The sequence below is a fragment of the Erithacus rubecula genome (assembly GCF_903797595.1).
Source record: "Erithacus rubecula genome assembly, chromosome: 6".
Lineage (NCBI taxonomy): Eukaryota > Metazoa > Chordata > Aves > Passeriformes > Muscicapidae > Erithacus > Erithacus rubecula.
In genome coordinates, this window is record NC_136688.1 from 50,750,602 (window position 1) to 50,771,513 (window position 20,912).

Below are 20,912 nucleotides of genomic sequence, written 5' to 3' on the forward strand. Positions count from 1 at the left end.
TTGAGCCAATGTGATCAGCCTAAACTCAGCTGCAGTTTATGTACAGAATACACCAATCTTCTTAGGCCAGAGCTCTAAAAATCTTTTAATTTCTTGTGTACTAGGAACAAACATTCCTGTTAAGAAAAAAGTAGAGAGGATTTCTACTCTGCTGTAACAACACAAACCTGAGATCCAAGACTTGACTTGCCACAACTCCAGGCTGGGTGGATTTTCCTTCAGGCACATCATATAAGAACAGTTTACAGTCACAGACAACTGCATAAGCCCTCTGCCAGCCTTTCTTAACTCCTGTAGGCTTTGGGACCTGCAGGTAAATAATTGATTTCTTATTACATGTAAGCACATGTAGAATACACAGAAAGCAGGACTTTTAGAAAAACTTACACTTAGATCAATGGAATTAGAGCACAGTCTACTTGTCCTTCAAAATAGGATGAAAAATATAATCCAATCAAGCAACCGTTTTTCGTCTTTTAAGTTCAACTATTCCTTGTTACAGCTTAAAAAAATGTATTAACACTTGTATAAAGATATTAGGCTTAGATATTCCACCAATGCCAAAATACTAGGACAGTTTACCTTTTATATTATGCTTACATCAAAAATGACAGAAATTCTTTCTTAAACCATTCTTTTTTTCTCCTGCTGGTTATGAACACTAAGCTACTAACCTACTAACCTTCAGCTCTTGTAGTAAAACTGAGTGTTTCTCCCACATCTAAAGCAATGAAGGTTAAATAAGTTACAACAATGGCCCACAGAGCCTTAAGGCTTTAGCATTATTTAGGAGATGTGTTTAAACATACTTAGAGGTTCCAAGCTGTAGAGCTGTAAGTAAAGTTAAGTATTCTTCTCTTGTCCAAGAAGGAAAGACTGTTACCTTGACATAACCTTTGTAGGCTGTTCCTATTCCTCTTTGCACATCTACTCCAAGAGGCCTTTTGGCTTGTTCAGGGGGTATAGGGCAGACCTGAGGGGCACTGTCCTTGCAGGAAACATGGCATGCAAATGAACACACTAAGTACAAAAGAGAAAATTCACAGTGAAATATGTGTATGAGTCAATTATAACAGGTGATTAACATAGTCTATGCTCAGAAAATTGATTACACTGAAAATGGCAGCCAAATATTGCAATAGCTCACTATGCTGAAGGAGTGAACACAGCTAGATATTGTATGAGACTCTCCAAAGTGCTTTTATTTCCTCTTTTTAGCCTACTACATTCATAAAGGGCTGGAACTGAGTCCATATTTCAAGGAAAATGAGTAAGGCTGTCTTGCTGGTGTTAAGCACCAACTAACTCAGTCACAGAAGAGAAACAGTATTAATAAAGGAGGAATAAGAATTACAGGGTAGTGCTAATAGGTGTTTAATTTGATCCATGTATGCAAGAACACTGCAAAGACAGAGTAAAACTGAATTGATCCAAAAAATAGAAAGGCTTAAGCTATTAAACACAAGATACAGACATCAATAAAGTAGAAACCAGTGACAAGGACTGAAATACTCCATGATGAAAGGGCCATATATATCTATTGTCCAAAGTAAGTTCAAATAAGGAGCAAACTAGCACTGCATGCTTTCTTACCATTTGCACCACTTCGTGCTGCACCAGCAAGGGACAGAGGTCTCTAGGTCTTGTCTACAGAACACTTCACACAGAAAAAACTCATAATAAATGCCACCTCACATGAGACAGACTACAAGAACTGTGGAACGAGTTAATGTGTTATACTGAGGCATCTGACCCACAGCTTAGGCCCCACATCTTTCCACAGAGATTTTGCTTTGTTTGTTCCAGCTACCCTGTCTCTATCATTAGGCATGGGAAGGCAGGAAGAGAAGGGCACAACACTCTGATCTGTCCTGTGGTTCCTCCTAACTGTATTCTCAGAAGTGGGAATCTGGCAGATATCCTAGGTACATCTCGTTCTGTAATTATGAAGTGTCAAAGGATTCCAAAAAACCTGGAAACAGCCTCCTTCTGCTACAGCCACAGACAGGGCAACCTGGCAAACCTCATGAGGCAAACCTCATGATGACAGCAGAGGGGGCAGCCCAGAGCAGGTTGCCTGGCTTGTTCTTTGAGCTACTGTCTGCTCCCAGGAGGGCAGGGGTTACCAAAAAGTCATACACACTAAGTACTCCCAAGGTGCTCCCCAAGACTAGGTAATAAATTCAGCTCTTTGAGGAGGCATCATGATTACTTGGGACTGTGGATATCAAGGTACACCAGTTACAGAATAGGGAAAATCCACAGGATAGAGTCAGTCTTCTCTAAGTGTAGCTGTATTTACCACAGTCTCCAGGATTAGAAAGAGGAGGAACTGGGAAATGCAAGTGATTGAGAGGGGAATGTCTAGAAAAGTTTTGTTCTATTGGAGTCATCTCTATTTTTATATCAATGTGATTTTAGCTGCTTCTGTAGCAATCAAGAACTGCTGTAGATTAGGCAAAAAGGAAAACTAATGATGCAGAGCTTACAAAAGAAGAGAGAAGCCAATAGCTACACTAAAGGAAAAAGACAGTTTCAAACTTGCAAGAAGAGATGCAAAACAAGAGTTCAGAACTGTCAGCAACAGGAGACAAAAGGCAGCCCCAGGGCAAGTGCTGCCAGAGTGATAGGCCCTCCTGGGGAAGAACTGCCACCAGAACATCTGCCAGGAAAAAAGCCCTGAAGGGCAGATGAGGCAATCTACATGTGATACTGAGGGTGTCAGTGCAGAGGCTGCCACTAGCAAGAACTAGATTGGGCACAGAAATAAAGCTATTTATACTGTAGTTTATATACTACATGGATTTGTGGCCTATTTAACTGAGTTAATGTGGCTAATCAATACAAAGTATTTTCAAATAAAAATACCTCCATATACTCAAACATGGAATTCAGTAGTGATACATGCATCAGAGAAAGCCTTTTAAATAAAACTAATGGACAGCAAGACAGGCTACAGGCCAAATAATCCATCAAACAGTCCTCCCAAAATATGGGGTTTAAGACCAGAATAACATAAAATAACCATAATCAGATTCATGTCACCAGACCATTCCTGCAGTTTTCTCTAGCACAACAAAAGAAACCAGTCCTGTCTTCCCTGCCCCCTCCTTTGCACTTTAACAGCCCTAATGGTACTAGAATTAATTAACAATATGCAAGAAAACCACACTTCATCACACATCATCATTCTTGTAAAGAGACTTCAGGAATATGCTGTGATGCAATAAAAAGGAAAATCCTCCAGTGACAGCCACCCCTCTCTTTCATTCCCTCCCCAAATAAATGGTTGTCTTAAAATACATTGGGATGCTTTTTTGAGGGGCTTGCTGAAAATTTACAGAAAGTTTCACCAACTCACCGTCACAGGCATAACCTTGTCGAACTAATCCCACCATAAGAGAGGTGCAATGACTACACTGAGTGGGGCTTGTGAACGACTTGATATTGAGCTGGTGAGCTTTAGGCTGAAAGATACATTCAGGATAAAAAACAACTTAATTCTTTGGACTTAAGTAATGCGAGGTCCTCCCTCCACCACCCTCCAGTATATCAGTCTGTACATTATGAAGCCTGGACTTCTTTTATGTAAGTGCATCTTGTAGCAGGTGCTGCAAGACAGCAGTGACAGTTTTATTTCCAACTCCAAAAGACAGCCAAACCCAAAACTACAACCATGTTTTGTCATCCCTTCCAACAAAACAAAACCCACTGATATGCATGTGGAAACATTTGATTAAAAACACAGACCTAACAAAAACACACACATGACAAACCCAAACAGGACGAGAAAACATGGAGGGCTAATTCATAAATATTTTTTTCCTTTGTTTGTTAGAATAAGGTTAGCACAGTCCCCCTACCTTTGGTACAGCTAGAGAAATGGACTGAATGGTGGGGGAAGGAGCAGCAGGCATCCTCTGAAGCCGAATTGGTTCCTGAATCACAAAAAACTGTAATTGAGCAAAATAAGGCTTCAAGAATTTGTTTTAAGATTGGGGTGGAAAAGCTTATTGTTCTGATTTTTTTTCCTTTTTTGAAAATTATAAAAAATTTAATCATCGTAAACATTGCCATTCTGATTTAATAGAAATAGATTGTGTTTTAAAGCACTCACAGGAAAGCCTGCACACTAACAAACAAGCAGCAATACAGAAAACATGAAAATGAGGTACATCAACATACACAAAGCCAGCAAAAAGGTTTCATTTGCAACTGTCTTCAAAGCAGGTGAAATTAATACTGAGACATTGCAAATACACAGCATTCGATCCTGCTTCTTCATCACGAATGCTGCAGTCTGCATTTATCACAAACAAAACAGAGACTTTCTGGTGAATTACTCTTCAGGGTAAAACAACAGGTCTCTTACTTCTTGTTGTTGCTCTGCAGTTACAACTGAAGTAGATGGTGAAACTTCAGACTTGGGTCCCTGCATTTCCTGCTCACTAATAGAGCTGGTCTGCAAAAGTGACAAGCAAACATGTTAGACTAGATGACACGTATCTCATGAAGTGTCCTCGTGCCAACAAAATGGAAACAAGACCCAGTGCTGATTTCTATATGAAGAACACATACATTTAACATCCACTCTGAAAAAAGATCTTTCCTCAAAACCAACCCTGACACCTGATGGAAAAGCTGGAAGTACTGAAATGCAAAATCTCATAGAAGACAGCATAAATGCTCTAACAGGTGTTTTCTCCCAGCAAGGCTGTCTCTAATCTCTTGCTTGCAGGTATGGAATGATGTTTGCATAGCCTGGCAATCATACCTAAAATAGCTGATTTCTCATGGCAGCTTACTACACTAGGATTTTTCTAGCATACAGAAGCCAGCAAGTCTGCCACAAGAAAAAAAAAAAAAATTAAAGTAGTAATACTCAATCTTTAAAAAAGTTGTTTAAGAATAATTGGTCTCTGTCATTTAAGGAATCATGTCTACTTAATCACAGTGTCTTATATTTTGCTAACATTTAAAGCTAGCATCCATTACAAGCCATCTATTAATTTCACACTTAAATTAGCAACTACTAATTGCCAGCACAAGGGGGAAGTATGCTACAATTCCAGAGCTAAAGCAGCTGGGTGTGGAAGTAGGATTCTGTATTACTGTACTCTCAGGACATCATGAAAACTGTGATTAACAAACATGAGATTAGACTTCACATCAATGATGTAATTAGCACTAAAGGCAACAAGTAATGAATCACTCACTTCCCAGCCAGTATAGACAGGAAGACGTCTCAAGTTCAGTTAGCTCACTAAATTTGTTCAGATATTTGTTATTTTTGTTTTGTTCCAAATTGATTGGAAGGGCTGGGCCATACAAGATCAAATTGCACTATTATGTAATATGAAGAATTCCAAAATACTGTGTGATTCAGCTTTAGCTATATAGATAGTCAAACTATAAAACAATAAGCCTTGAAGAGGTTTAGTGGATTAAGTTACAGAGAAATCAAGGAAGCAAAGTATCTAGTTTTAGAGGGCCATTCTTACTAAGACAGGTCACAACAAAAAAAGGACACAAAACTACTAGCAAAAACTTACTTCTTCCCAAAAGGCTAGCAGAGAAGATGTAGACGAAGAAGAAACAGAATCCTTTGTTGTAACAGATATGAGGGATAAAAATGATCGCTTATCACCCACAGGAAAACTTCAGATAGAATATTAGTTGTCTAGCTAAATAAAATATTTTATATGGCCAAATGATACCAATTCAAACTAAATTAACCCCAAAGCAGATGATACTAAGTATCTTCATGGGTATATGTGAAAAAAAAATCTTAATGTAAGTTATTAAACACAGTATCAACAATTTTAATGTAATTCATCAGAAAATGCCACCAGCATTTCTCTAAAGAATATGTATTTATTTCAGGATCCATAGAATGGAACCTTATTTAGTTATGGGCTAGATATTTTACATATTACTGTTTTATGCCTATCTGGAACTTTTTAAAGCAATGTTTTAAAATATCAAGGTCAGCAGATAAAAGCTAGTATTGAGAAAGTAGCATAATTTATGCTTCTCTCTCTTCCCTCCTTGTCACCCATACAACATATCTTGCTACTTCAACACAAAGGCAGCATAGACATTTTGTGAGTGGGAACAGCAAATACATAAACTGTATGAAAATACCACAGCTTGTTCTTAGGCTTTTTTGTTTTGAGCAACAGTGACAATTAAAAAAAAAGAAAAAAAAAGAGAGAGTACACATCTCAGATAAAAAATCTAACCAGACTGATGAAGTTTTAACCTGAGCCCCTTAAACTCCACTGCATGAACAGATTATTAGTTTCAGTTCAAGTCTGGTCTATGATTTGCAAAACAAAATCTTAAAAACCCCAGAAAAATCTTCAAGGATCAAGAGTTCATGAAGTAAGGAAATGTGATTCAATGTTGCATTTAACAGCTGCTTCCTCAGGGAATGCACAAATCATTTAAAGCGGAACGCCTACTTGGAGCTGTGATTTGTATGATTAGTCTTCTCAGGATCACAGGGTGTGTCACAATAAACTTATTATACTAACATCTGTGGGTCCTCTGATTCTCTTCCCAGCTCCTTCTCCTCTAACCACTCCATTAAGATCAGGAGCCAACAATTTTATGTATCTGTTTGAGCACTCCTTGAACTGTGTGAACACTTTACCTTGTAATAATCACCATCTTCCAACTGCAAAGCATTTAATTCCTTATTCTTAACAGGGTGTGCCAGCATTTCCAAAAAAACCTGCATATATTTCATTTCCCAAATGTTTGAGATTAAGCTAAACAAAGAAGCTAGAATGGGAAATAATTAAAGTGAACTTCTGAGAGTATTTCCCAGAGGTGCCAACTTCTCTACAAAATGCCAAGCAGTCTGACAACTGCTGGGCATCAAATTCTGTGCCTCATTTGGCTAATATGCAAGATACTAATCTGCTGTACAGTGCCTAAGAGATACTTTCAAATAATAAAAATATAATTCGGTTATCTCATTTTTGTAGTTATTTTATGCAATAACTCACTCTGAAAGTCAAATCACGTGCAAGAGGAGAGGTGTTGAAATAGTCAAAAATGGAATCTTGAAAGTCTGGAAGTTTGAGACCTAAAACCAAAAGCAGAACAGGCTTAGATAAAAGACAACATCACAGGTTGAGCTAGAACTCTGTTCAGAACACGGTAAATTTAATTACCTGAATCTGTTCTGTATTTTTCTTCCAATTTTTTCTTCAAACCTTCTATCTCTTCTGACAGTTCCCTGTTTTTTGCTTCTGATTCCTTTAATTTACTAAAGTAAAAAAAAATATAGTCAAAATGCAATCTGAAATTAAAGGCAGGAATGCCAGTACACAAGGTTGTTAATTTCTGGTCCTACATCTCAGACTTTCAGAAAAAGCCTTTTTGTTTGTTTGTGTTTTTGGGGGTTATTTTGGGTTTTTTGGAGGGGCATTTTTTTTTTTTAAGGATGATTAATTTTATTTTTCCCCTGAACAGACACTTCCTTTCTTGACTAGATATTTAAAACTGTACTTAAGACTTCTGCTATCACTGCAGGTATCCGCCAAACAAAATTTTTCTAATAGTACTTAGACTTTTAATTCCCAAGAACATATCTAACTCTCCAGTTAGACAAAGACATGGTAGTGAATTTGCTTTGAATTTGGTCTTACACCTTTTTTTTCTCAGTGAAGTGTTTATTTGAAGAAATTTTTACAGTTCTCATTTGACTATGTAAGAAATGTGTAGTCTGTAGAATGGGATCCTTCTGACAGAGTCCAGTATCCCAGGCACAAGGGGTCATTTAAGAAAGTTGCTGCTATTCTAATCCACAGCTTAGATCAGCACATTAATCCCCAAACAGAAGCAAAAGCCTCATTACCTTTCAAAAGATATGTTTGCATCTTTAACTTTCCGTAGCTCCTCTTGAACTAGTTGTTTGGCACGAATTTCTGCATCAAGGGCTGACTGCAATTCCAGCCTTGCTGACATATCCAACTTCTGACTGCGCCGCACTTTCCAAAGTGGATCCTGTTGCAGCAAGTTACTAAATGTTACTATCAACTGTCTAAGGATATTTCTGTTCTTGTCCAAAGACATAAATTAGCTTTCACACAGGTACAGAGAATGCTCTTTTAATCAGCTATGGACAGCACACCTGCTGCATGAAAATTAGTCAATAGTCAGTTTTCATTACACAAAAATGATGTTAACGAGCAATTTTAATATTGGTTACACCATTAACACCATATGCTGTAAACCAAAATGCTGAATCACTGAGCATGGAAGTCAAACAGACATAACCCACTGGAAATTACTAGTTTTCACTGTCCAGTCTAGAACTGAGTGCAAAATTTGCACAGTGATATAACAGACTTTCAAAGATGAGGCAAACATCAACATTTAATGTAGAACATACTAACACAAAACATACCAATAGTAGCAAAACCATGAGAAGAAAAAAGGAAGAAAGAATCTGGGTCTTGAGATGCCCAAGATACCTGGAATGTTTCCCTAAGCAAGTCTTATGCTTGCTAAGCAGCACACACTATATGTATACTGCTATACATATAACATATGCTACATACACATAGCATTTGCTATACTTCATTATACACCATGCAATTCCTCCCTACTACCTCAAAAGTTAATATGCAGCTTTTCCAGGCATTTTTCATGTGGATTACATTTCTGATATTCCCTAATGAACACCTCTCTAGTCATAGATGAACTTGCAAATAAGAGTCATGAAAACTGAAAAGCACTTTTTATGTTGAGAAGTAACTGCCTCAGAGCAGGTTCTGTAGAAGTTACAAAACCAGTTATAATATAAAGAACAGACAGAGTTCTTTATTCTGGCAGTAGCTAAGATAAAAATGCAAACTGCATTTGATCCAATCTTTCTTCCCATTAAACCTCTCAATATTATAATTGTCTCCTGATGATGCAGACAAATGCCAGCTCACAGAAATAAAACTTTTTCCTATTCTCTCATATTCATAGGTTTGGAAGGGGTGAGTAACTTCCCATGTGCATAAATCAGCAGCAGATGGATTCTGGATGGCAACTGGTGACTGGCATTAGTAGGGATGTGGGCTCCCATGCCAAGCTGCAAATGGCTCTTCCTTTCTTTATGTAAGTGTTTTTCTCTTTGAAACCATACTCCTTTATGAGAGCTCTTCTATTAAATTTTGGGGAATTCCCGTTACTACTGTATGGGAAAATGATGGTACAAAGGTCTCATTGTTCTGCATGCAAATAAAGCCACATGCTCTGTATGTCACTAGTTTGTACTGGTATAAGCCAGATAGCATTTTTTCACAGAAGAAAACTTACTTTGTTGTCTCAGTGTAACAGCAATTATTCAATTGCACATAACATCATAAGGTATATTTCTGTACTCCCCTTTGATGGTTTAAATCACTATTTTTTCTCTCCTCTGTGGTGTTTGATATCTGTGATGGCAGATGTTAGTATAAAACAACTGCCCCCCAACTGTAATGATCAAATTCTGATCAGATTACTTAGCTGGATTTGCTAGCAGTAGCTAAAAGCTATAAAGCAAAGCAGCAGATTAATTCTTTTTAGGTACAGAAATACAGCTTCTCAGACATGCCCAGAACATCCTGAATGTTTCCCATTTCCTTACCAGTGTTCGTGACCCCAGACTGGAACTTCTCAATGATTCTAGTTCTTCTGTCATCTTGGAAGCCAATGCTTGGAGATAGCCACGAGCATCCTTCTCATCACTTACCCTGTTGGACAATTACAAAAACCTGTAACTTAACAGTTTTATGGCTCACAGCACCAAATACTGTACCACCAAATTATCAGAGTGTCTGCACTGGGTTTAGGGTCATAACAGGAGTGAACAGAGCAGGCAAAACTCTCCCAGCAATAGAAAACTGAATACATCTCAGATTGCCTCTTTAGATTTTTCTTTTATCTGATTTTCTTGATTGTGGCAGTTGCTAGGGAAACTGAAACTTCCTTTTTTCCATTAGCAAGAATTCTGCAGAGATTCTCTGTTACATGAAAATGATCTGCATATCACTTGCTCAATTTTTATAAGGGCTACCTTGGAGTCCTTTTTGTTTTGCATGCTGAAATTCTTGCACACAGCTTGCAAAAACAGTTAATTATATCGAGGAGAAGAGTGGAAGTACTAAGTGCTTGTCTAGTACAGCTAGTGAAGTTCTATATGTTAATGTTGACCTTTTAAATAATGACCAACTTCCTGAATGAATTTACCAAAATATTTCAAATTGGATGATTCAACAATCACTTTAGAGACTGAAGAAAATTGACACCAGGACTCTGCTTTGTACTTGCTTCATTGGCATCTGGCAATTTTAACAAAACATTCAGGAGTACCATGCTTTTGCTGATCTCAGACACAGAGAAGGCCTAGCTATAGGTTGCAAAAAAAAAAAAAAAAAAAAGCCAATCAGTTTTTTGGAAGTTGAAAGTGCCATATCTGGATCTCTAATCAAGACATACCATTGAATGATTTCTGCAATCTGAGCTTCCCAGTGAGCAACAGATTCCTTCTTTGCTGCTAGATCTTGGAGCTCATCTTCCAGCTGTCTGTTCTGTGCTGTTAGTTTGTCCACAAAGGAGCAGAGCTGAAACAAGAGAGAAGTTTCACTTGTGACAGGTCAGTTTCAGACTTTTTATACATGTATATACACATCTACAGAACCTGAACAAACAAGGCCACCTTGGGCTATACGGATGGGCTTCTTTTTTGTGGAACTATCTGTTCACACAAATAATCTAAAACAATGGAAACCAAAAAAGCAAATGTATAGGTCAGAGAGGAATAAGGTTTAACTGTAAGCCACCAGGAGGGCAGGCAGCGCAGGTCAATTGATTCCCTCTGTTTGAAGCCTTCATGAAGAATCAGAGAGTGGTGTCCTCTTAATTGTGGGAACCAATCCCCCAAAGAGCAGAGTACCAAGATGTAGAAGTTACTATGTAGTCAAATCTCTAATATTTATATGGCAAAAAAGACATTTTAAAAATTCAGGTAGTGCCTGACATTCACAGATCCTGTTCTGATCAGTGAGTAGACTACTTCAACATCAGAGACTAATGAAGTAAGAATTAAATGGCCTGAAATAATTACCCTCTCATTTTCTGTTGTTAGTTTTTTGTTATCTTCCAAGAGCATAGATCTTTCCCGTTCATATTTCTCCTTCATTGTTCCTACTGCTTCCTCCATTTCACTGTGCCTAAAGAGAAGGGCAAGAAATAGAAACACTTATACTGTCACATTGCTGAAGTTGTAGACTAGGATTTTCAAAAAGGAATAAAGTTAGGGTGAAATACCAGCCTGCACAGGCATTCATGCAATGTAATACATACACACAACAAAAAGAAATCCACAGTGAGGGAAGCATGACCAAAAGTTTACCTCTCTCGCTTTGTTTTCTCTAATTTATCCTTTAATATCATGATCTCTTTCTGGAGTGCAAGCTGATGACTCTCTGAATCATGCACTTCCTTTTTCACATTTTTTACTTCCAAAACATGTGATGCTTCTCGTCGGACCAACTCCTCTTCATAAAATAAGATTTTCTTTTCCAGCTCGGACTTAACTTTGGAAAGTTCCTGCTGATGTTCCAGTGTGGCACCAGCTGCCCGGCCTCCCTGCTTTAACTGCAGAACAAGAGGATAAACCATCAGGGAGAAGCTATGATCTTCATATTTTGCAAATATTCTTATAAGTCAGACTTGTCCAATTGGTGGCACTTTGGAAAAAAATTTATTTGGGCACCAAGTGATTTAAAAGGTGCCTGTCCTTTTTAAAGGGATTATTAAGCATTATAAGTGACTGCTCTGCTTACATGACCTGAATGAGGGGTTGAAATGCTTGCAGAAGTAACAGATTTGTATCACATTGGTTTAGTAGCTGCTTTGAAATGATATAAACTGAGCATTTTCAAGACATCACTATCCAGCAATTAAAGGCTTTCAAGCAAAAAAAGGCAAATAAATCTGGATGGGTTAGGTCAGGTTTCTAGTAATGTTGTAGTTTTTAAGTCTCCCACTGCTATCAACAGTTGAGTAAGCCAAACTATTGCAGCTTCTGGGCCATGAGTAAATATTTGTCAAAAACCATGTAACCTTTAGAGCTTCCAGTTCATTTTCCAGTTGTTTGGAGAAAACCTCGCTGTGCTCACGGAGCTTGCGTTCCTTTGACGCTTCTGCTACAACTTCTTCAAGTTGGGCTTCCAGCTGTAACAAGTCATTTAGGTCATTTCAACACAAGATAACACTATCTGTATCATTAATTTTCTTTCCTCCATATGGCCTAGCAGGAAATTTTAGTTATTTCTATTTTAAGTTCCACCACTATAACAATCATCTCAGAATGTCATGATAATTGTTTTGCCTTCAGTGATTCAGGCATCCATCTGTCACATGCAGAGAACTATTATTTTTTGACTCTTTGTACTGAGGTGAACTACATCAAGCCCATTCACAGACAACTGCACAGCTTCTATTACAGCAAAGAGAAGGAAATGCACTAGGAAGACACTGCAGCTGAGAAAGAAGAAAATCTCCCACATGGACAGGTCAGCTCCATGCCTCAGTATCTAAGTAAGACAGCTTAAAAATATCAACCTTTGAACCAAATTACTGCAAAACAATTTAAATATGAACCCGGAATATTTTTACTTTGCAATTATGGAACAAAATCAGCTTGATCACCCATTTACTGACTTCAGAAAGCTTATCAGAAAGACAATTTAGATTTAGTGGCAACTAAGGCAACTGCTGGAATTCAAGCAATAGTTTCAAACCCTGACAGGAAGAGTAAGATTTGTTTTTCTGTATTCAGAAATTAAACTAGCAAAGTTGCTTTTAAAAGGATTGTACTTAGAACTGTGGGACAAGATAATGAACCTCTAAACTGTGCTCTGAATAGAAGATTGATACAGCTATTTTGAAAGGGAGTACAGAGGAATTTTTAAGAACAAAGACAGGAGACTTTTAAAGTTCTGCATGAAAGTATTTAACTGCATTAGCAACACTTGAATGTCTGCTGCACTCTGCTCTAGAGATGAGATGCAATAGCAGCTCATCAATTCCCAGTTAACTCTCACATCTTGCTCATGGATAAAAGCCTTAGAAACTTCATCAACTACATTTTCATTGACTACCTTTCAATTTGCTGTAAGTTTTCTAGCAATGCTTAAGAGTAATAGAGCTCTTGAATTTCTCTTCTACACTTCACCCACAGAATACAGAAAACATGATGATTTTTCAGTGATGAAAACACTCCAGATTAACCACAGTAATTTTTTTCTTATGCCCTCTTCTGGCTATCCACTTCATCTCATGTAAAACTATATATTGCCTAGAATACTAATAAAAAATTAACTTGCTTAAAGATATTACAGATACTCTTACAATGGCTTAACTACAGAGGAAGGACGACATTTACTTTTGTATCTTCAGCTGAAGAGAAACATTTAGTTAAAAAAAACAATGAAGTCAAAATACTCCAACCTCAGAGCACATGAAGACACTGAGATGTTTCAAGCTATGAGGCAAGACTCTACAAGAACCAAAACACCAGAACTAATAAACTGGGCATACAGGAAGAACATTTTCCACAGATTCAAATCAGTCTGAGCGCAATAAAAAAACCCCACAAAAATCCCCGGAAGACACTCCCAACTTTTCAATCCAATAACACATGAGGTACTGGGTAAGCAGTAAGGTAAGCACTGGAACACAAGTGCTAGCTATTCAAGCTACCTCTTTTCTCATCTTCTCTGATTTACGGGCGTCCTGGCGCAGAGCATCGATCCTCTGCACGCTCACTTCCAGCTCCTCCTCCTTGTCGCGGAGCTGCCGGGACAGCTTCTGCTTCTGGGAGCGCAGGTCTCCCATCCTCTCACTGAGCTCAGAGAACTCCTGCACAGCCAGCTTCCTTTGCTGGTGGGCATCCCTCAGCTCTTTGGATTGCATCTTTAATCTCTCTGAGGCTTCTACAAGTTGCTGGTTAAAAAAAAAAAAAAAAAAGATTAAAAAGAGTAATTTGAACTTCATATATTCTTTCCAAGACGAAAGAAACTGGACCTACATGTGCTTGTTTTGACCACCTCATGTAGCTACAAAAGATTTCTAAATATTAATTTACACAATTGTTTAGCTAAGCAGCTGCAGTGACATTAAAAGACAGTCATTATTCAGCTTCTAGTGTGGCAGCTCCAATGCGACCTTTGGTACCCCAGATGTCTTTTTTATAAATGTGACTACACAAGGCCACCCCACTTCTACACAACTTGATTTTAGATCACCACCATGCATCTGCACATTTGTAACCTTGTTTAAAGGAATGTTTTAGCAGACAGCAATTTCAGGAGACACATCAAATATGCTGTACCAGCACTGAGGAGCTGCAGCAAATGTGAGATTTTCAGAAAACTGAGCAAGATTCCTTAAAACAAACTGTGAAGCTCTCAATACTTTAGCTGAAAGTATAAAATCTATTTCCTTTACAGAAAGTAGTTAATAAAAATTAACAGGATTAAAATACAAATTTGACATAAAATCATTTGAGAGTGGGAGGAAAAAATAAGAAAAAGAATAGAACAACACAACAAAATAAATGTATACTGTACAAGGGAATTCTAAAAATTTCTGCCTTTAGAAGGAGCACTGCAGGAAGATTAAATTCCCAAAAAGCGTGTGTTCAGAACAGAAGCAGCAGACACACCTCTGCTACTCACACTCTGCCAAATAACCCCTTACTGGTGGGTTAACAGACTGAGAAAGACTCAAATTCTAGTGTACAAACAGCCCAGAAATTCTGGCCCATGGATTACTTTTGGATCCATATGAATACTCATGAACAATATGGCTGTTAGACTTCAGCAAAACTAGTTATTCCAATACAGGTAGCTTTATTTACTATTATCAAAAGTGGTAGGTACTATATGCAATTCCCTATTTACCACAAAATATGTTGCTGACTTAGAACTGAAATACTGCTAAATTTTAGGAACCACACAAAGTGCTAATTTACACAGCAGCAAATAAACTCAGTAATTACATAAAAGTCATAATCAGCCTTAAGCAATAATTAACCTTTAGGTATAAAAGAGTGAATGTGCTCTTTCAATGAGCCCTGCTAACTTCTGTGCAAAGATCCTTTTCCTCTAAATAGACAGGTGTACCCCAAATATGACTAGAAGGCCCAGTGTCATGTAAATTAACCCATGGTCAAAAACCCCATAGTTCTGCCAGGGATACCAGCCAGGTATCTGCTGTGTCTGTTTCCTCCCTCATCATTCCCTGACACTGGAAGAATGAAGAAGAACAATACTTCTGTTCCTGATCCCTTAACAAGTCATCCTAAGGCTCTGAAGTATCTCTTGATTGCCCTCAGACTTCAACTGAAACAGTTAAGAATAATTAAACAGCTTAATTAAAACAATTCCTTAGGTGTTTGTTTCATCCAGCAAAACACATTTGAAACAAGAAGCCCATCAACTTCCAAGAAATAAAGTGTGATACTTTGGAAAGCTACTGTACTCTGAACAGGGTCCCTGACATCTCTGCACAGTTTTAAAAAGCAGCATTTAAAACACTAAAATTGCAATCACAACATAACTGTTCCAGAACTACTTTACATGACCATTTAAAAAAGTATCTATCTTTGGATCAGTACCTTATGAAGGTCCTCCTTCTCCTGCCTTAGTACTTTGCATTGCTTTTCTAGTCCTTTCAACTTGTGTAAGGAGTCTTCATGTTCTTGTCGAAAAGCCACTGCATCCGCAAGCTGTGCTTCCAGTTTGCTTATATCTGCAGATTGATACATATTAAAGTAACTGGTCCCAAATTAACACCAATAAAACAAGCCATATTGCTCATGCAAACTGGCATCACTTTGGAAAATCAACTTCTTTCCTATTCACACCACTTTAGACTGTTTTTGGGACATTGATACCTCACAATAACTTCGTCTTTCTCAGCCCCAAAGATTGTGATCTGTAAGTGAAAAAGCCTTAGGAATAGCTTTATTTTGTTTTTGAGGAACATAACCTCTAGCCCTAGAAAATATTAAAATAAACTAGGAATGTTCCATTTCCAAATGTGTTTCCTAAATAGTTCTCATTATGCAACAAAAAGGAAACAGTCATTAGTGCATCCAGCAAGAGGAAGGACTATTTACTTTCTAGGTAAGAACTAATGAATAGTTTGGGAAAGAAATTGCACAAGCTAATCTGAAGACCTGACTGCTCATAATCCTGGCAGCTTGTTCTCACCTCACTTTCAAAGACAAATAAACAAATTTGATATGAAAGTATTGGTTTTAAGTGCAAAAAACCCAACATAGTCACCTTATATAATTCTGCTCACTCTTAACAATTCTAAGAAAATGAACTGCCACTTCCTATTCAGTTTTAATTACTACTTCTATTAAACAAATAAGTAAGAAATTTCACAGGGAATAATTGTCTCACTCAAATTCCACTGATATCAGTGGCAGAACAGGCAAATGGATCTAAGTATTCAGGATCCCAAGCACTGCTGTAATGCTTGAAGTATTATTCCTTTCCTCACTTCAGAACAAACTTCCTCCCACCCTACATGAACCAATGCTACTTCTTTTTAAATCAGAACATACTCTAGAGTTTATATTTAACAGAACATCACTGGTTGAAGACCTAGATAAACCTGAAAGAATACATCTTTATTTCTAGATAAATCTGAATGCAAAAGTAGCACCTTAATCTAATTATTGTGATTCAAACTTAATTTAAGAATACACAAGAATAGCTTTTTTGGAAGGATAATCTATGTAGGAGAGTGGACCTGATTTTTGCAGTGCATACACCAACAAAATGGGTATATTGTCAAATTAAATGGGGAAAAATATTCTAAAAAATCAGCATCAGCTACTCAGCATCTGAACTCACAGTATACAGGCCTCTATAGGACTCTCAGCCAAGTCATTAGTTTTTGAAACTACCACTTTATTTATCACTGATTCCCAGTTAAAAATTAGGTACTAACAGGAGGTTAGCATGAATAAACTAATAGCATTGTCAAGCAACAGATTTTCAGTGATATGGGTGAGTCAGTCTTCCCTCAGGACAGATGCCAGTATTTGTTTTTCAGCAATGCTCAGTGTTTCCTAATTAATGCATCACCAAACAAAGCAACACAAAGGGAGCAGAAGCTCAGAAATATTTAAATGTGAACTACTCTTACACATCCCCCCATCTACTCCTTTATGTTACAAAAGAGCAACCAGAATTCTACCTCCTGTCTCTTACACCTGCCTTCAAGTAAAACATCTCCAACACAATACTCTTCCCCAAATGGAGTAAGAGAACAGTATCTCCTGAGAGTTTTATGGAAACAAACACACAAAATATTTAACTAAATCCATCCACACAATTCATCACACTCTGGACTTCCCGTGCTAGTATGTGCTATCAAGCCCAGCAGGTGGAAGAATGAGTTAAGCACTCATCTAGAAAAAACTGAAATGCCTCTTAATATTGAACAAGTCTTTTTTAAACCCTCTGGTTTTTAAACTCCTCAAGAACTTTAATTCTACTTATTGCAAAATAAATTGCATTACTATAATTACCATGCCAGAGGCTTACCTGTTAATTTGTTCTTCAACCGTTCAATTTCTTCATTTAATTTTTTAATCTCCTTATCACGGCTTGTATTTGCTGTAACACACACTGGACCTTGGAGGTTCTGCACTGTCTGTGTAGATTCTTAAAATCCAAAAAGAAATTTTCAATAAAATATATTCCAGTGAGCACAAGTAAGAATTCAAACAAATATAAACCACTAACCCTGAAGTTTTCTGTTCAAATCCTGCTTTTCTTGCTCTAATTTCCGTATTTTCTTTTCATAGCCTTCTATTTGTGAAGTGTTCTTTAAGTCTCGCTGTACATCTGTATCTTTGGTTACAGTGTCAGACTGCAGCACACTCTTTAAAGTGCCTCTATCAGATAAAGAGCTGAAAAGAAATACATAAGTTAGGACATTTTAATAAATACAACAGTCTATATGCTGGGATTCCACCAACTATGCACCTTAAATTTACAAGTACAATTAGTGCAGGAATTGTTACTGTAGAGACAATTCTCAGGGTAAAGTTATTATTCCCTAGCTACTCTGCATGCTGCTGTAGAATTAAGATACCTGCACACAGGATTTCAATGATGCAGACACACCTTCACTTCACAAACTGCCTAAATGATTGAAAATGTTAACTCTCCCATGCCAAAGGTTACAGGTACCTGGCAGAAATGGAAGCAGGTAAGAGTACCTACACTGAGACAGCTGAGGTACAGTCCCAAAGTTTAGTTAAAAGCTTGGCAAAGATGGATTTAAGTTAAGGCACATGATCTCAATGTGAAAAGGATGACACACATGTTTTAGGTTCATGGGGTAACAAACCCAGCAAAGAGAAATAATGGAGTAACAAACAGGCCAGAGTACCCTAAGATCAGAGACAAGTGCATGTTTGAGAGATCTCTGAAGTCAGATGAAGGCCATGTCAAAGATATGCAAAGTGAGCCAGTTTGTCCACACTCAGAACCCTCTCTGTTAATTTGGTCTATCAGCAGGACAGTGGAGCAATGAGATAATCCTGAACAGTTCCTGGCAGATGTGCAGCATGGACAAGACTTGCTCTCAGCCTCTCAATGCATGAATTCCAATTTACACATCTAGTCCCTTAACCTTCTTTCATTTCAGAGAGATAAAACATTAAATACAAAAGCACCTAATCTTGGCAAACAGGATCAAAATCTGTTCAGACATTTGAAAAAAAAAATCAAACCAAGGAATAAAAGTTTGGCCACAGGTATACCTATGGACATCAACTTTTCTATACATTTATAAAAATGAGATTTCCCAGGAATTAGCTGCATTTGGGAAACAAGTTTCCTTTATAAAACATATCCTTTGCTTACCTGTCAGTTGTGTATGTAAACCCAACGAATGGTAAATGCAATCCAGAAAAGCCTGTATGAGAACTCGGTGGCACCACTTCCTGCATGAAAACAATGTGCATGAAAACCCAAGAGAGAACCCATACAGAGTGAAAGGCATTTCATTGAGCCTCAACAGCTAAAAGAGAGACAGCTAATAGAAAGATTTTTCTTAATACACCAACTGACAATTGGCAGTTATGCTCCACTGCCCCTGGACAAGCATTATTTCAGATTAGGCTGCTTAGTAGAAAGACTTGAATTTTGGAGCCTCTTGAACTGGCACTTGAAAGGGCAGCATTTCAACAAGTTCAAAGCACTGTGCAGCCAGTAAAAGGAAACACAAAATTTCAAGTTCCTAATTAAAAAGGACCTGCCACCAAAATACGTGCTGTTAGTCTTAGTGTTCTAGTTACTGTCAGACATGTAATCAAAAACATGTCAAAAGCTCTTCATTCCTTGGAATACAGGCTGGTGAACAAATTACCACAAAAGCTCTCTACTCCTGACCCATTTGTAAACTACAAGACAACAGAAAGGAGGAGTGCAACACCAGTTGCATACTCCAAGAACCAACCTCCTGCTTCTTAAGTCAGTGGAGAAACAGGATGAGTTCTTTCACTTAGACAGCTGTGCTTGCAAGCTACACAGAGAATACATATGTTTTTCTAAAGACATTTTTTTTTTTTCACCTTTGAAAAGGCATAAATCCAAATATTAGCTCCATGTAAACTGAAAGGGCAACTAAAGGGCTTTTTTCCCTACCTAAACATGTTTTAACTTTGACCATGTAACAGTAATGCAGTCTCACAAATGTTACCACTTAAAAAAGCAGCTCATCATTTCTGATAAAACAAAATGCCAAAGAGATGAAAAACTTGAATTTTTCACATTTGGAGCAACTTATTTTTCATCTCTTTCTTTATTTTGAAGTAAGTTGTCACTACCACCTTACAGTACATCAAGGATGCATACTTCCATTAGTAATATCTAAAAACAAAGACTCACTGGATTTCTTAGTACATCATCATCTACATCAAAGTTCGAGGTGTCAGAAGGACTGCTAACTTCTGGAATGTAAGGTGCTTCTAGGTTTCTGATGTTATCCCAATTAAGTCCTTCAAAAAATGCATGAGATTTAAAATCCTCTATTCCATTCTGTCCCAGTCTACGCTCCCTGCTGCAGATAAGTCGCTGAATAAGATCTTTTGCTTCTTCAGATACATCCGTAACATGGGATGGAAACTGAAATCGTTCCTAGAAAACAAAACAAACAGAGACATTTTTAGAGAAGGAATTAATTCCAAAACTTGTAACTGTAGTTTCAAAAAACCCATTAAGTCACGTCAATAAAAATGAATAGTCGAATATGTGTACTAGTTACAGTGAGCAATGATAGAGCACAATTCAATACAGCCAGTGACAGACTTTTTGTCTAAAATTAGATTTCAAGTACAAGAAATCATATTTCAATTTCTTTAAAACAGGTCTGTTTGATCTGTGATTACAGTAACTCTGTAAGGAAAACCAAACTTTTTTAAAAGACATACTAGGATTTTTACACACTAATATATTGAAGATCATACAATAAAGACAAACTGGTACTCTTAGTCAGAGGCCCACTGACCTGGAGAGGTACTCCTCAAGTTTAAATTAATTTCAACTCTTAAAACCTCATTATATTAGTCAATTCTTCATGTTGTAATATTTAAGAATGTATTTTTCTAATATATAGGCCACATACCTATTTTTCTTACCAAAATATAATCTACATTCAGAAAATATTTCTATTATCATAAACAAACATAAGAGCTAAAATTTGGAATTACCACTAACAACTGAAATTACTCAAGACTGAAAATATTATTTCGTGATGATTGCTTAATTTTTCCAACCAGAAAATCAGCATTTAGAGAAATATTTCAATTTGTCAAAGAATTAAAT

General features: G+C 37.3%; 1 protein-coding gene across 6 annotated transcripts in view; it reads right to left on the minus strand.

Moving 5' to 3' along the window:
* CDC42BPB (CDC42 binding protein kinase beta) overlaps positions 1-20,912 on the minus strand; it is an 88,289-nt gene that overhangs the window by 14,972 nt on the left and 52,405 nt on the right. For 3 of the 6 annotated variants that reach the window (XR_013774625.1, XM_079308868.1, XM_079308867.1), the window contains exons 8-26: positions 19,977-20,225; positions 18,951-19,030; positions 17,823-17,989; positions 17,622-17,741; positions 15,674-15,807; positions 13,756-13,998; positions 12,115-12,225; positions 11,402-11,646; positions 11,114-11,219; positions 10,486-10,610; positions 9,635-9,740; positions 7,868-8,016; positions 7,182-7,276; positions 7,014-7,093; positions 4,373-4,462; positions 3,864-3,953; positions 3,362-3,467; positions 884-1,020; positions 168-307 (exon numbers count right to left, since the gene is read on the minus strand). Coding sequence is in view for 5 of the 6 variants with exons in the window: in XM_079308868.1 (XP_079164994.1) it covers positions 168-307; positions 884-1,020; positions 3,362-3,467; positions 3,864-3,953; positions 4,373-4,462; positions 7,014-7,093; positions 7,182-7,276; positions 7,868-8,016; positions 9,635-9,740; positions 10,486-10,610; positions 11,114-11,219; positions 11,402-11,646; positions 12,115-12,225; positions 13,756-13,998; positions 15,674-15,807; positions 17,622-17,741; positions 17,823-17,989; positions 18,951-19,030; positions 19,977-20,225 (2,573 nt within the window). In the remaining variant the exon portion in view is untranslated. The remainder of the gene's footprint in view (positions 1-167; positions 308-883; positions 1,021-3,361; positions 3,468-3,863; positions 3,954-4,372; positions 4,463-7,013; positions 7,094-7,181; positions 7,277-7,867; positions 8,017-9,634; positions 9,741-10,485; positions 10,611-11,113; positions 11,220-11,401; positions 11,647-12,114; positions 12,226-13,755; positions 13,999-15,673; positions 15,808-17,621; positions 17,742-17,822; positions 17,990-18,950; positions 19,031-19,976; positions 20,226-20,912) is intronic. The other 3 variants (XM_079308871.1, XM_079308870.1, XM_079308869.1) reach the window with 2 other exon arrangements.